Source organism: Lottia gigantea (assembly GCF_000327385.1).
Source record: "Lottia gigantea unplaced genomic scaffold LOTGIsca_17, whole genome shotgun sequence".
NCBI lineage: Eukaryota > Metazoa > Mollusca > Gastropoda > Lottiidae > Lottia > Lottia gigantea.
The window spans coordinates 580,573-595,501 of NW_008708133.1; the positions used below are offsets into that span (position 1 = coordinate 580,573).

The 14,929-nt window shown below is 33.5% G+C and overlaps 3 protein-coding genes across 3 annotated transcripts in view; 2 read left to right on the forward strand and 1 right to left on the reverse strand.

Moving 5' to 3' along the window:
• The window catches only part of LOTGIDRAFT_158412 (hypothetical protein), a gene marked incomplete at both ends in the record, with an annotated part of 1,611 nt that extends 692 nt beyond the window's left edge, over nt 1–919 (reverse strand). The window contains one exon of the mRNA XM_009051568.1: nt 717–919. Within this exon, the coding sequence (XP_009049816.1) occupies nt 717–919 (203 nt within the window). The remainder of the gene's footprint in view (nt 1–716) is intronic.
• Nucleotides 920–2,621: 1,702 nt separating this feature from the next.
• On the forward strand, nt 2,622–7,957 carry LOTGIDRAFT_158413 (hypothetical protein; the record flags this gene model as incomplete). Its single annotated transcript, XM_009051569.1, has 5 exons — nt 2,622–2,710; nt 6,062–6,108; nt 7,312–7,425; nt 7,497–7,610; nt 7,905–7,957. The coding sequence occupies 5 exons, from the start codon at nt 2,622–2,624 to the stop codon at nt 7,955–7,957; spliced, it is 417 nt and encodes a 138-aa protein (XP_009049817.1).
• Nucleotides 7,958–12,216: 4,259 nt separating this feature from the next.
• Nucleotides 12,217–13,165, forward strand: LOTGIDRAFT_158414 (hypothetical protein; the record flags this gene model as incomplete). The annotated part of the gene is made up of 2 exons (XM_009051570.1): nt 12,217–12,384; nt 12,929–13,165. 2 exons carry the CDS (start codon nt 12,217–12,219, stop codon nt 13,163–13,165), a joined length of 405 nt encoding a protein of 134 aa, XP_009049818.1.
• Between the last annotated feature and the right edge of the window lie 1,764 nt (nt 13,166–14,929).

The window sequence follows — 14,929 nt, forward strand, 5'->3', positions numbered from 1 at the left end:
ATAAAGCTGTGTCTGTATAATGTTGTATTAGTTTGTGGAACTTGATTCTGAGTTCCATCTTTAATTTTGAAATCACATCTGAAATAAGCATCGGAAAGAAGTAACCAATTTGATAATGAATTTATTTCGAAGGTAATTCTACCACCATCATTCAATTGGGATTTAGAACCAACAGTCGGTGAGATGATCATATAATCCTCTTTTTTCTTGTTAAATGAATAACGAATCGGATCGTATAATCTAAAGATTGGATCTAGTATTTTATTTGCCATTTTTAAGGTTTAAAAATTGAGTAGAAATTTTCCAAAAAAGAGTTATCTCCCTTCTACATTATTTTAAAACCAGATGTTATTTTATATAAGGGTATTTTTAATATGCTTTTTTTGATGGAATGTAGGAAATTGATTGAAGGTGTTTTTTGGTGTAAGAATTTTATGAAATGTAGGGTGTTTTATGAAATGTAGGGAATTTGGGTCTTTTTTAAGTGTAAGAATTTATGTAATGTAGGGAATTTACGTCTTGTTTTTTGGGAGTTCATAGATTGGTTGCATTTTCCCATGAAATGAAATGAAATGTGGAAAAATGCGACCAATCTATGAACCCATATACTCACATTCGTAGAAGAAGAAATTCTTTCTTCAGCTTCAACTGGTCAATTTGTGAAAAGAAATAAAACAATTTAACATTTTGTCTTTTGGAGAACTTTAAAAACTCACCCTTGAACAAAACCTGCTTTTCGAGCATTGGTTTTCCCTGGTTTTCCGGCATCTTCGTGGTAAAATGCATCAAGATTCCAGCGATTTTTTGGCACTTCAATCACATGATTTTCACCATTTTTGAGAACTTTCCAAAATTGGTCGATGTCATCTGCTCCTGGGAAACGACACCCAACACCGACGATGGCCACTTTGAAAGCCATTAATCTGATAGAAAATAAGTACATGTACAACTTATATAAGCATAATTGAATAGATAGCAAAAGACAGAATTCAACTCCGTTCCCAACAAGGAATGCTTATTTTGAAAATGATGCACAGAGCTGTAAATTCCCTCGACTTTTTGCGAATATATTTTTTTGGCAGCCATTATTAGCTTTGTACCACGTATGGGTCGATTCTAAGTTGTTAAATACTAATTAAAATTAGATTACAATTTTGTATCTTTTTTTTCTTATATTTTTTTAGTCTACATTTTAACATATGTAACAATGTAACGGTGTCCCCTCACTGATGCTGCTGTTGGTATAAGGAAGTTTGATGGGACTGTTGATAAAGCATGATGACCTTATTTGCTGCACGCCGTTCTTGTTGAGAAGGTCGTTCTAATTGACGTGTCACTGTCGACACACCACACACCTTTCAACGAGGGAGGTAAATCGTCAATATTCCGTTAACCTTTTCTGACGTGGTCATTATGGCGTAGCATAACAAGACTGTAAGCTTCAAGATAAAAAAGTGATCGCATTTGTAAACTGATTACATTTTCTCACCAAATCTATGCTTGTTCATGAAAATGAATGGCATTCACAGTCAAAGTCCGATAGCGGCACTCATCGATTATAGAACCGGAATCGGAAAAAATGAATCAATGTAGAATTTGACATAAAAACTGCACATGAAATGCAGGTTAAAATGAAGATAGCTTGCCAGCAAGGTAACATACGCCCACTATACCAGCTGTCAGAAATGATGACAAAGTCTGTATTGGTTTGTTATGTGAAACCAATCATACGATAGTTACTATCAAGTTTCATCAAGATGGGATAAAAAATGTAGTCTCTATCAGGCTTACAAGCCAAATTAGGCACAATGAAAAAATTCAAGGACAATAGCTCCAAAAGAGTTCATCCGATTGTTATCAACTTCGAACTTCACTGAGATCATCAATATATACATGCATACCAAGTTACATCGAGATCAGATAAAAACTGTATCATGACTACAAGCCAAATTTGATGCGTTTTTTATTAAGTCAAAGGCAATAACTCCAAAAACGTTTATCCGATTAAGACCATATTCAAACTTGACCGAGATCTCATCAATATATTTTCAAGTTTCATTAAGATCTGATAAAAACTGTAGTCCATAGAATGCCTACAAGCCAAATTTGACGTGTCTTTTACTAAGTCAAGGGCAGTAACCCTGAAATAGTTCATCCGATTATTACTAATTTCAAACTTGATCGAGATCTCATCATTTTATACATGCATACTAAGTTTCATCAAGATGTGATCAAATTTGTAGCCTTCATCGGGCATACAAGGCAAATTTAACACATTTTTACTAGGTCAAGGGCAATAACTCATCGCTCATCCGATTATTACCAATTTCGAATTTGACTGAGTCTTATCAATATCTACAAGCATACTAAGTTTCATCAAGATCGGATAAAAATTTTTAAACTTTAGCATGCATACAAGCCAAATTTAACGTGTTTTTACTAAGGGCAATAACTCTGAAACCGTTCATCCGATTATTACCAATTTCGAACGTGACCGAGATCTCATCAATATATACATGCATACCAAGTTTCATCCAGATCAGATGAAAGCTGTAGCCATTTCCATGTGGGCGTATAAAAATACATTGGGAAAACTATAACGATCAGAGACCACATAAACCATGACATGTTCAACGGGTAGTTGTCCTACAGACTATACTATGTTAGTGTTTAATATGACAGATATTCGTAAAAAGGCTCTTAATACCTGGTGGGTTTACTAGATTGAAGTTATAACCTCGTCACATTAAACCCAATGTTAATATGACAATTTCTTATTACAAACTAAAAAAAAAGCCACTTGGATGTATTCGTTTTATCTCAATATTGACATGTACATGTATTTTAGTGACAGTGGAAAGAATGTGTTCACCGTGTCGCAGGAATAATATACCATTATTTTTAAAAAAATATCCAGAATATAAACAATGCGAGAAAGACTTGTTGTGAACTAGAAAATAGCTGTGACAGGAGTTTCTGCAAGATATAGATATAAGGAATGGAACCCAGATATTCAACCCAAGAGGAAAATTTAAAAAAAGATAGCTCGCCAGGCAAGGTAATATACGCTCACTGGCAGCTTTGAGTTTGAATAAAAATATTTGGCAGTACAGTAAAAATCACCAGTATGAAATATTAAACCTTCAATCATACATTTCATTTGAACTCTTTGGTGCGATACTATATAATATTTAGCATGAGTTATTGCCCTTGTTCTTGAAAACATGTTCAATTTTTAGCTATTGAAAACTCTAGAAGGCAAATATTCAACCATCAGCGCGGTACTGAATAATAATATAAAGTTTTGCCAATTCGGCAAGAATCCTGCCTTATAGTGTTAAAGTGTTTTCAAGAATGAGGTCATTAACTTTTATGAAACATTTTTCGATTTTTTTTATTTTTGATAGGGTTCATACTTGGGTGTTAACACTCACACCAAATTGCGTCAAAATCTGAACGCGTTCTCAGGGACAATAACTCTTATTAAATATTTTTCGATTTCCAATTGGATTTATCCTCTGGTGATAACAAACACTCACACCACGTTTCGTCAAAATCCGTCAAGAATTGTGTCTTGTAGAGTTTTTACGAGCTAATAATTGAACGCGTTTTCAAGAACAAGGGCAATAACTCATACTTAATATTTTTGATTTTTCTGATTTTCTATGGGGTTTATCCTTGGGTGATTACGGACACTCACACCAAGTTTTGTCAAAATCCGTCAAGAATTGTGTCTTGTAGATTGTTTACGAGCAATTGTGGAGGAACCGGCGGACGGACGGACATGGATGATGGCAATATACGCCCCTGCTTTCATGTGGGCGTCTAAAAATTCAAACAAAAATGTCTTCAATAAAATTCCACACTCCACTTATTTTGGCTCAGGAGATATTCAAAAATCTTCATTTTGCTTCGTTTTAATATGGAACAAATGGATGTATGTGTGCAAATAGATGAATTCCTTTCAGAAATTGGTGATGACACGAGTGTAATAGTCTAACCCTTAACCGGTCACGCGTCGAGTTTGGCGACAGACGTCAAAATTGCTAACCGGTCAAGCGTCGACAAAAGTCGACACGTTATTCTACTGAATACAAATCCTCCTTTTAATCCAATCGCTGATACAAATGCTCCAGTCGACACTTAACTGTCGTAAACACCCTGTTCTCTCATTTCCGTCAACGAAATTCGTTATCATAGAAGTGTTTGGATATTTTTGTGGTTTTTTGAAGATGCAGCGTCAGGTAATGAATTTTTTTTTAGCGTTACGTTACGTCATATGGAGGATAAAATTATGCCGCTGAAATTGTTTGTTTGAGTATGAAAGACTGTTTAGAAACAAAAACAATCAAAATGGCGGCTGTTTATTTGTATTTCTGCCTTTATGACCGTTTTTTTGTGTAAGAAATCGCATCAGATGTGTATTTTATTTGAAATTCCCGGAGTGAAGATCAAGTTTTGAATGTTCAGTTCAAATGTGCATGGGTCTACTGTCTTGAAATCTTATATTTCTTTATATGTAATAAAATATATCAAATAGATCTACTAGACAAATGACATGAACTGTTTTTTTTTTTAACTAGGCTTACATCAAACTAGATCTATTTCTTACGAAAGCCGGGTCAGGACTTCCAACTTCCGACTTCCAAGTTTTTTTTTTTCACTTCCAACTTCCGATTTCCAAGTTTTTTCCGCCAGCGAGCTGGTAATAAAGCCTACGCTTTTGTGATCATATCCAATGTTTTGAGTTCTTTTTAATATAAAGCCCACTTTCTAATTGGGGCATATATTGTCGGCACAATTAACAGTTCACTTTTGTGACAAAAGATGAGGAGTTTCAACCCTTGATACATGGATATTATGTTAATTGATAGAAGTCACAGTTGTCATCTGATCTCAATAAAATTTGGTTTAATTTATATCTAAGAGTCCTTAGACATGTTCAAATTAAGGTATGATTCAACTCAGGATAACAGAGTTTCACAACTGGTCCGCTATGCTAGAGCTTGTTCTCTTTATAAGGACTTTCTGGCAAGAGGTCGAATATTAACCGTGATATTACTGAAACAGGGTTACTTGACACAAAAACTTGAAATTTCTTGTAGAAAATTTTATGGTCGTTACGGAGAACTCCAAATCTGCTTCTTGCATTTTGGCAGATTTGTTTAGTCAGGCATGAACTCATGATTTTGACCTTTATAGTAGTGGCGGGTGTCGCGTGCGAAACAGACCATGCTTACTCTTTTCGGATTTGTTGGGCTGCTGGCAAACGAACAATAGAGGGTCTAATTTCTCACTTAAAGCTATCATGCTGTGATTATGCTTATCATATCATTACAATCGTGTACAATATTATTTGATGTCTTTGTATCCTTTTTCTCTAGGTATAACTTTACGTTCCCTTGGAGACCTTGCCAAGTAATAACCCTGTACAACTAGAAAGTCTTTCCAGAGAGGAGCTCATTGGTGTATATTTTACAAAGAACTTTTCCTATCAAGAAATTTCAAAAACGCTTTTACTTCACCACGGTATACAATTAAGCGTGAAACACCTGATGCGGATACTCAGAACTTTGGGTCTAGAAAACATATTTGTGAAGCCAGTCCTTTAAAAGATGTTGTCCACGCCGTGAAGAAAGAATTGAATGGGAGTGGAAGTTCTCTCGGATACAAATGTATGTGGAGAAAAATAACCTGAATCCACGGGTTAACTGCTAAGAGAGATACTATTCTTGACATTCTTCGCCTGTTGGATCCTTCAGGAATTGAAAGGAGAAACGCTCATCGTTTAATTAGAAGAAAATACTCGTCACCTGGTCCTAACTTTATATCATGGCATATCGTTGGATATGATAAGTTAAAACCTTTCGGATTTGCTATAGAGCTATAGTTATAGCCGGAAAGTCCTCTGGCTTGAAGTTAGTTACACCAACAACGACCCTGCAGTAGTAGCGTCTTACTACCTAGCGTGTGTCAAAGAAATAGGTTACGTTCCAACGGTTGTTAGATGCGATCCGGGTACAGAAAACTCCCTAATAAGATGCCTGCGACCATTTTTTAGGAGAAGTTCTGACGATGAATTGTCTGGCATCAGATGTTTCCGCCAAGGTAAAAGTACAGCAAATCAACGAATTGAGGCCTGGTGGTCTATCTTAAGAAAACAAGGCACAGACTTGTGGATAGCCTTCTTCAAAGACGTGTGAGATTCTGGAATCATGCATGAGGATCATTTCTTACACACAGCATGTTTACGGTTTTGCTTTAAGCATTTACTGCAAGCAGAAATACACATGCTTGCCACCCAGTGGAATTTACACGTAATAAATACTAAAAGGAATGCTGAAGGTGACAGTGGAAAACCTGATTTTATGTTCTACAACCCAGAAGTAAATGATACCCATAACTATGGTGTACAAATTGATCTAGAAGACGTAATAGCCTGCCACAACCAATGTGCACAACATGATCGATTCGGATGCTCTGGAGACTTTCTGGAACTGGTCAAATTATTACTTACATACATACATTTACCCAGAAATACCGACCAGACTGTCTCGTTTTATGTAGAAATAATGCGTAATATAAAGCAATATATTTGAAAGAAACAAAAGTTTAATTTAAACAAATGAAATTATATGTATCTCGAAAATCTCGAGAGAAAATCTACGTGTTGAACAACTTTAAAATAATAGCACTGCTTTGATTTGAGCATCATTTGCCTTTTTTATTTTTTCCAGTTGGAATTATGGGTTAGCATCAATCTAACATGAATAATAATAAAATACAAACAAATGCTCACTGAACAGTAAATAAAAGTTCTTTTGCTGTAAATCTTTTTTATGGGACTATAACATAAACATTTCTTAACACCAGTCTGCCACTGGCTTGAGGCTGAGGTAGAGAGATATGTTACGGCAGTTGGTAGATGTTGATCCTTCATGTTTCTTTTGATGAAAGACAGGATATCAATATCACCATCCAAACTTACATGAAAATTGATTAATGTGCCGTTTTACTGGCAATTTTACCAGTATTGTGATAATGAAGAGAATGTTCCCTTTATCTACGAAATAGCCATCAAAGGGCAATAACTCCCGAAGTGAAAAAAACATCGGAAGTCGGAAGTGAAAAAAAAAATTGGAATTCGGAAGTCGGAAGTGAAAAAAAAACCTTGAAAATCGGAAGTTGGAAGTCCTGACCCGGCTTTCATAATTTCTATGTGAAGTGACTGAAAACATTATATTCTGAGCTTTTACTTTGATTTCCAAATGAAATTGTTGAGCTAAGCGTATTGTTTTCTTTCTTTTGTAGGTATATCAGTAATGGGAATCTTAATCTGGAGTGAAATTTGTCCTACCACATTTGAAAAAAAAACACATGTCATTGTTTCATTTAAACTTTTAAAAGGAAAATGTATGAAACTAAGTAAGTAAGCTTTTACTTTGATTTCCAAATGAAATTGTTGAGCTAAGCGTATTGTTTTCTTTCTTTTGTAGGTATATCAGTAATGGGAATCTTAATCTGGAGTGAAATTTGGCCTACCACATTTGAAAAAAAAACACATGTCATTGTTTCATTTAAACTTTTAAAAGGAAAATGTATGAAACTAAGTAAGTAAGGTATCCGTCACACGTCAGTATGTCAGTAAACACGCCAGTATATACGTCACACACGTCAGACACGTCAATACGTCGATGCATAGAACTGAATGAATGAACATTTTCCTAATTAATTCAAATAGTAATATTTTTAAGAAGTTTTAATATTGATCATCATGATGCACGTTGTTATGTTAGTCGAAATTATGATTTTTTTTGTGTGACTTTGTGCGACTTTGTGCGATCATCGCTTTCAAGTTCCGACTATATGTAAAATATTAGTACTGAGTATTTTTGACGTTTCAGGAAATCCTGAATATTTATTTTTTAAAAAACAGAAATCAATACTGCTTTTTTAATAATTTATATTCTATGATTGTGAAAACTCAGGCCAGGTCCATCTAGCCTTGGGTCTTAGGGGGAATATTTTTGGAAAATTAATTGAAAATAATTTAGAAAATAATTTAGAAAAGGGCTAAGTATTCTTTCAATATTATTGCAATGGAATAAAGAATTTTCCACACATAATAGATACTTTTGACACAAACAGACATGCTAACCGTCTAAGAAAAAAAATTTTTTTTAAGTGAATTGTAGTATCAGATTCAAAATAGTAGGCCTACTGTTAGTCTTAGAATGTCTTTATGATTATGTTGAGAAAAATATATCTTTTTGTAAGTTTAGATTGAAAAGAAGCACATTCATTTGCCTCCTAGATATTTCAACCAATCACAAATTTTGACTAAAAATTGAGTTCACTGTCATTAAGGCACACATACTTGAAGCACAAGACAGTTAAACACAGTACTTTAGGGACAATACTTTTAGGAACACGTTCATTTGGGTACAGATCATATAGGCACAGCGTTAGGGGGATTGGGGAATGCCCCTTAAAGGTTCATTATATTTTTATGAAAGCAAAGACATTTTAAGATTAACAATACTATTTTGAGGATGCTATTCCAACTCTCATAAAAATAATAGAAAAAATTCAAAAATGTTTTTACTTTGCTAAGACAATAGTCGTTTGGACTTATGCAAGAACCAAAATTGGCAATATCTGACACTAACGTCTTCGTTCCTTTGTCTATAAATCGAATTTTACTGATATTTTAATGAAATCTGGAAAAAAATTAGTACTAATATTAATGATTTTTACCACATATATACATATAAACATGAGCAATGGTCAATGGCCACCTTCTAACTACACACAGGCCTCGAGGCAAATATATTATTCTTGTTATAGTGTATTATTATTTATTGTGACTTTTGTATTATATTTTGAATAAATTGATGCTTTTATATTGTCAGTTAATAAAAACTGACAATGTGATCAAGAAGATGATTGTTACAGATAGCCTTGTACTCCTGTAGATATGCATGATCACTATCAGTTACTTTTGTTTTAAGATTCCAGTTAATATTCAGTAATATTCCTAGCTATGTTTTCAATTTTGTACATTGGTAAAAAAAAAACACCATGCACATCAAAAGAAATACCTTACTAATAATAATAAATCATTTACACAAATATATAGTAATAAGTTATTTTTAGAATAGAGTTTTATCAATAAATACAAGTATTATTAGATATTAGATACAAGTTGTATGCTGAAGTTGAATTAACTTGACATTTCCTCATGACCAGATGTGGCCCTTCTTCTCCACAAACGCAAGTAGGTTTGCACCCTTCGTCATTCATGGTTTAAGTCATCCAACTAGACAAAAATGACACTTCAACAGGGGTTCTTAATGGAGGAGAGCAACGGGTCTGACTTTCTTAAGCAATTATTTTGGACATTATTAAGGTTGCTGTACAAAATGAGCGAAGAGAGAGTTGTAGGCCTACATCAAAGTTAAATTAAACTTGAAAAATTCATATCACCCCTGACTAGTGTCTAAGAATTACAAAAAAATTGTGGCAAAATTAATGTGACCTAGCTCCTCTACTAAATGAAATAAAATGAATGCAGTTTTACGTCTTTAAGGGGTCTTTAAGGTGCACAGCCTGTATCTCACAGGGCCTCAATTTATTGTCTCATCCGAAGGACTTGACGCTTTTCCCATGTCAGCCCCTCTTACCTGTATCACTGACGGGGGAAAACAGAGTAGAAAAATCTGTACTATCTCGACCTATGTAGGATTGAACCCTGGACCCATAGGAACTGTAAGACCTGGAAACATTATCAGGGCCCTAAGCCTAGACTAGAGCTATGCCTATCCTTTTTTTGTAAAATCTTGAAAAAATGTTTCATGGAATCATGCATTGGTACCTCATAGATTCATAATCGTATTAAGAATAATTTTGTTAGTTTTCTTTCTCAGTCTGAAATTTTCGTGTGAGAAGACCCATATTTTTGACAGAAAAAATTACCCTCTGCAAAATCATTTTTCCAAATAATGTTTTTATTTCTTTTCATTCACCATAGACAATCTTCCACTCAAATGATATTTAAATTCTTCAAAAACTTAATTGGCGAAATAGTCAATTTTGGTCTGACAGTAACTAAGTAGGCCCACCTAAGCCTAGTTTAATATTTATTATTATAATATTCATGTATCAAATATTACCATATTGATATACATGTATATTATTTCTAACATATCAAACTAAAAGATGACACTGATTGAAAATGTGTATAATTAGATTTTCATTGAAAATTGTCAATTAGTTACCTTAACCTTATAACTTATGTTTATAAAAACTACCACATCAAAAAACGAAATGTCAAAATACTTGCAAATCAAATCGTCATTCTTTACAATCATTTCAATTCAATTAGTGCCGTGTACACATTTAAGAACTATTACTAATTAAAGAAAAAAAGAATATTTTCTCAATGATTGGGTTTATCAAGAAAGCACGGAGTGGATCCAGTGAAAAAGTTGTAGCTGCGTCAAAACAAAATAGTCTTTATCAATCGCAGTCCACCGGAAAAGTTAACAATAACAATATAAACTATGTGAAATCTCTTTTTAAAAAAAATGATTATTCTATCATAAAGTGGCCTCAGGTGTTCCAAAAAAAAAATTCCGTCAGTCAAGAATAGAAAATAGCTGCTGATCCAGAAAGATTTAACATTCGTTAATACATCATTACCATGTCTTTATTACACGTCGGTCCACAAGAAGAGTACAGACTACGTGAACTCTCCCAAAACAATTGCTTGCTTGACAGACTCAATCGCAAACTGGGATAAGGTGTTCCAGAAAGGTTTAACATGCCTTTAAACGTTTAGGTCGATTTTAAATCACACCTCAGTAAGTAAAAACATCAGTACGTCAGTAAACACGTCGAAGAACTAGTCTTCGTCACACGTCAATACGTCAGTACACACGACCAGTTCTTTGACATGTTTACTGATGTACTGATGTTTTTACCTACCGAGATGTGTACTATTCATAGAATCGTCTATAATTGTAACAATATCCGGTATGTAGCGAGTAGTGCGAAACACCACTACCGCTGAATCAGAATCCTTTATTATCCATTAAAATAACCTAATTAAAATAGGATGAGTTTAATTTTAAAGCACGAACAAGGCAAATTCAAAACGGATTATTCAGGCGACGGTTTCTTTTCAGCTCTATCTTCTCTAATTCCAAAAGTATCCAACTTTGTTTGAAACAACAAATCACTTATTTCTTGTGGAGCGCAAGATCTAGGTTCTGTTGCAAAAGCAGGAATTTGTATAAACGATGCAGTGAAAAAGTCCGACGATTTGAAAGAATTACAGCAAATACGAGAACTATGAAACAGGAGAATAGAAAAACGAGCTTTAGAAAAAGAAGAAAAACGAGCTTTAGAAAAACAAGGAAAAGGTTTTAAAGTTATAGGATAATTTCTATTCAAATTTTAAACCTAAAAAATGGCAAATAAAAATTACAGATTAGATCCAATCTTTCAATTATATGATCCAATTCAATATTCATTTAATAAGAAAAAAAAAGGATTATATAATTACCTTACCCACTGTTGGTTCTAAATCGCAACTGAATTAATTCATTATCGAATTGGTTGTTTCTTTCTGATGCTTATTTCAGATGTGATTTTAAAATCAAAGACGGAACTCCCAATCAGAACCGAGTTCCATAAACCAACACAACATTAAAAAACAATTTCTTCCCAACTTTATTTATCGAAAGCTGACTCAAATCCTATAGAAACCATTAAACACCCTGGTGAATTTGATACAATGTTGAAAACAGTTCTATATCCCAAAAACTTCGATTCATTTTCTGGATGGATACCTGGTGTTGGTGATGGAAGTGTTTTAAAAAAGCCGGTAAGAAATGTTTCAAATTTCTTCAGATGAAGTACTATTGAGAATGGTTTTTGGGGTAATTACGTAAATTGGAATTTATATCCTTTATTTGGTCTGTTGGAACACAGAAAAGTTTCCCTAGGATTACCATATAAAATTCATCTACAAAGAGTTATCGGTGATGATGAGATATTCTTTTGAGAGAATACTTCAAATGCAAATTAGAAATAAGGAATCTCCAACTTTATATACCGGTAATAACTTCTTCAATCGATGTAGAAACGAGAATATTCAACATATTGACTAAAGATACTGAAATAGATTTTCTTCGTCGTAACACGTTAGGTAGCATGACTTTAACTGGAGAATCCACTACTTGGCCAATCACCAATACTATTAAACCAGCAAGCTATTTCATGGTTGGTTTCAAGAACTTGCCAGACTCTCAGACGAATAACAATAATATCTTTAGGGTAGCAAAGAACCAAGAGCAAGATCCTATAGTCCATAAAGTTCAAGTAAGATTGGACAACGATAATTATCCTAACCAAGCTTTTACAATTAATCCATTCAGGAAAGATTATAATGAATTGTATAGAAACTAAAAAATATGTGTGAAATATTTGAAAATCGACCTCAGTTTGAATATGTACATTTTGCAATTAATCACCCAATCTTCTGTTTTGATCCATCAGCTTATCAAGAAGATCTTTTCAAAACAGGAGTAAATATAAGTATCTATATTGAAAAAACACGAGAAGTAACAGGTTACTGTTTATCATTGGAAGAAGCAAAAGATTTAATTAAAATAGCAGATAAAAGGATGATAAGAATTGAATAAAACATACACCTCATAAATGAAACCAGAAACTTTAGTCAAGAAAAAGATAGAAGCTATCGAAACAGGATCACCAACTATAATAACTTACAATGGTAAAAAGATTAGCATATCTCAAAAGGTTATTGATAAATATCAATATTGTAAAATCAGAGATGAAAATAGACTTAGAAAGAATTGACACAAACGCAAAGGAAGGTGAATTTTTACCTCTCCTACTTTAGATATTTGGAGGTATTGCAGCGGTTGATGCAGCCGCGGTAGCTGCTGCAGTATCTGCTGCAGTCAAATCTGCCAACGCAAAGAAAGCAGCTGATGCTCAAAACGCTGAGGATCGTAGACATAATTTGGCAATGGAAAAAGAAGCACGAGGTTCAGGAGTAGCAGAAATATTAGGGACAGTAAAAGAATTTGGAAAACGATTTAGTGAAGAAACAAAAAAACTGTTAAACAAGGATTAAATATATAGACACAGCTTTATGGAACAACAATCACTAGTTAAAGTTTTTATGCAACGTTTCGACGTGTTTCCCCCGTCGTCCTCAGGCACATAATGAGAAGAAGTGAAGGGCAAACTATATATACATTAATGCTTATTATTAAGAACACACAAGAGATAAATGGTTTATTGATACAATACATTAAATTTTAACAGGTACAATAAGAGGTGATAAACTTATCAACTTGTAATTATTCATATTCATAAATGTATTTAATAAACAATTTCCAACTTTAAACATAGTTAGTTATAGGAACAATGTAATTTCTATTAATAAAAGACTCCAATACTAGCAATAGTAACTGTTGTTTATTTAATCTTCAATTAATTTTTTAATTCATTTACTTTATTTCAATTATCTTACTTAATCAGCCTGTATGTTATTTTAAGAATTATGTACCTCTTATTGTACCTGTTAAAATTTAATGTAATGTATCAATAAACCATTTATCTCTAGTGTGTTCTTAATAATAAGCATTAATGTATATATAGTTTGCCCTTCACTTCTTCTCATTATGTGCCTGAGGACGACGGGGGAAACAAGTCGAAACGTTGCATAAAAACCAGTGATTGTTGTTCCATAAAGCTGTGTCTATATATCGTACTCACAATTGCTAAATGCCATTCAAAGGATTAAATAATTTGATAGATAAGACTGACACTGGAGACATGAAAGTCAAACAAAAGGATAATGCTATAGTTTTTAAAAACACCCTTTCTGAAGAGGGAATCTTTTTTGTTTTTGGAACAAAAATATAGAAATAAAAATGGGAAAGAAATACAAATATTCAGAAATATTTCCTAGTAACCCAATGCTCAGGTGCATGTTATTCAAGACATATTTCAATATTATGAAAACAACAAAGAAGAAGTGGAAATAAAAGATATCTTAGAGAACTCCATAAAAGCAAAGAACCCATCTTTCAATCCAACCGACATAAAAGTGTTTCTTACTACAAATGCCAATGATCTGCACTCTAATATTGACAGCAACCGAACGAACTTAATAGTCTTTGACGACTGTGTAACACAAAAAAGTCAAGCTGTTCAACAAGTCAAACAAAAGGGTAATGCTATAGTTTTTAAAAACACCCGTTCTGAAGAGGGAATCTTTCTTGTTTTTGAAATAAAAATATAGAAATAAAAATGGGAAAGAAATACAAATATTCAGAAATATTTCCTAGTAACCCAATGCTCAGGTGCATGTTATTCAAGACATATTTCAATATTATGAAAACAACAAAGAAGAAGTGGAAATAAAAGATATCTTAGAGAACTCCATAAAAGAAAAGAACCCATCTTTCAATCCAACCGACATGAAAGTGTTTCTTACGACAAATGCCAATGATCTGCACTCTAATATTGACAGCAACCGAACGAACTTAATAGTCTTTGACGACTGTGTAACACAAAAAAGTCAAGCTGTTCAACAAGAATATTCTTCACGAAAGGAAGACATCACAACTGTCACGGTATATACCAATCCCAATCCTTTTACGGAATGGATGCTATGTTTATTAGAAAGAACGCAAATTGTTTTTCATTATTCGAATTAATCGACGAAGATTTATCTCAAATTATTCAGTCAATAAATCACGGAATGGATAGAGACGCGAAACGTGGCAATATGACTTAGTAATGTGTCTTGATTACGCACAGAAATTTTCAGAACGATCAGACACCCCATACATACTATGTTAAATCAATCGCCAAAGTCATGCCACGA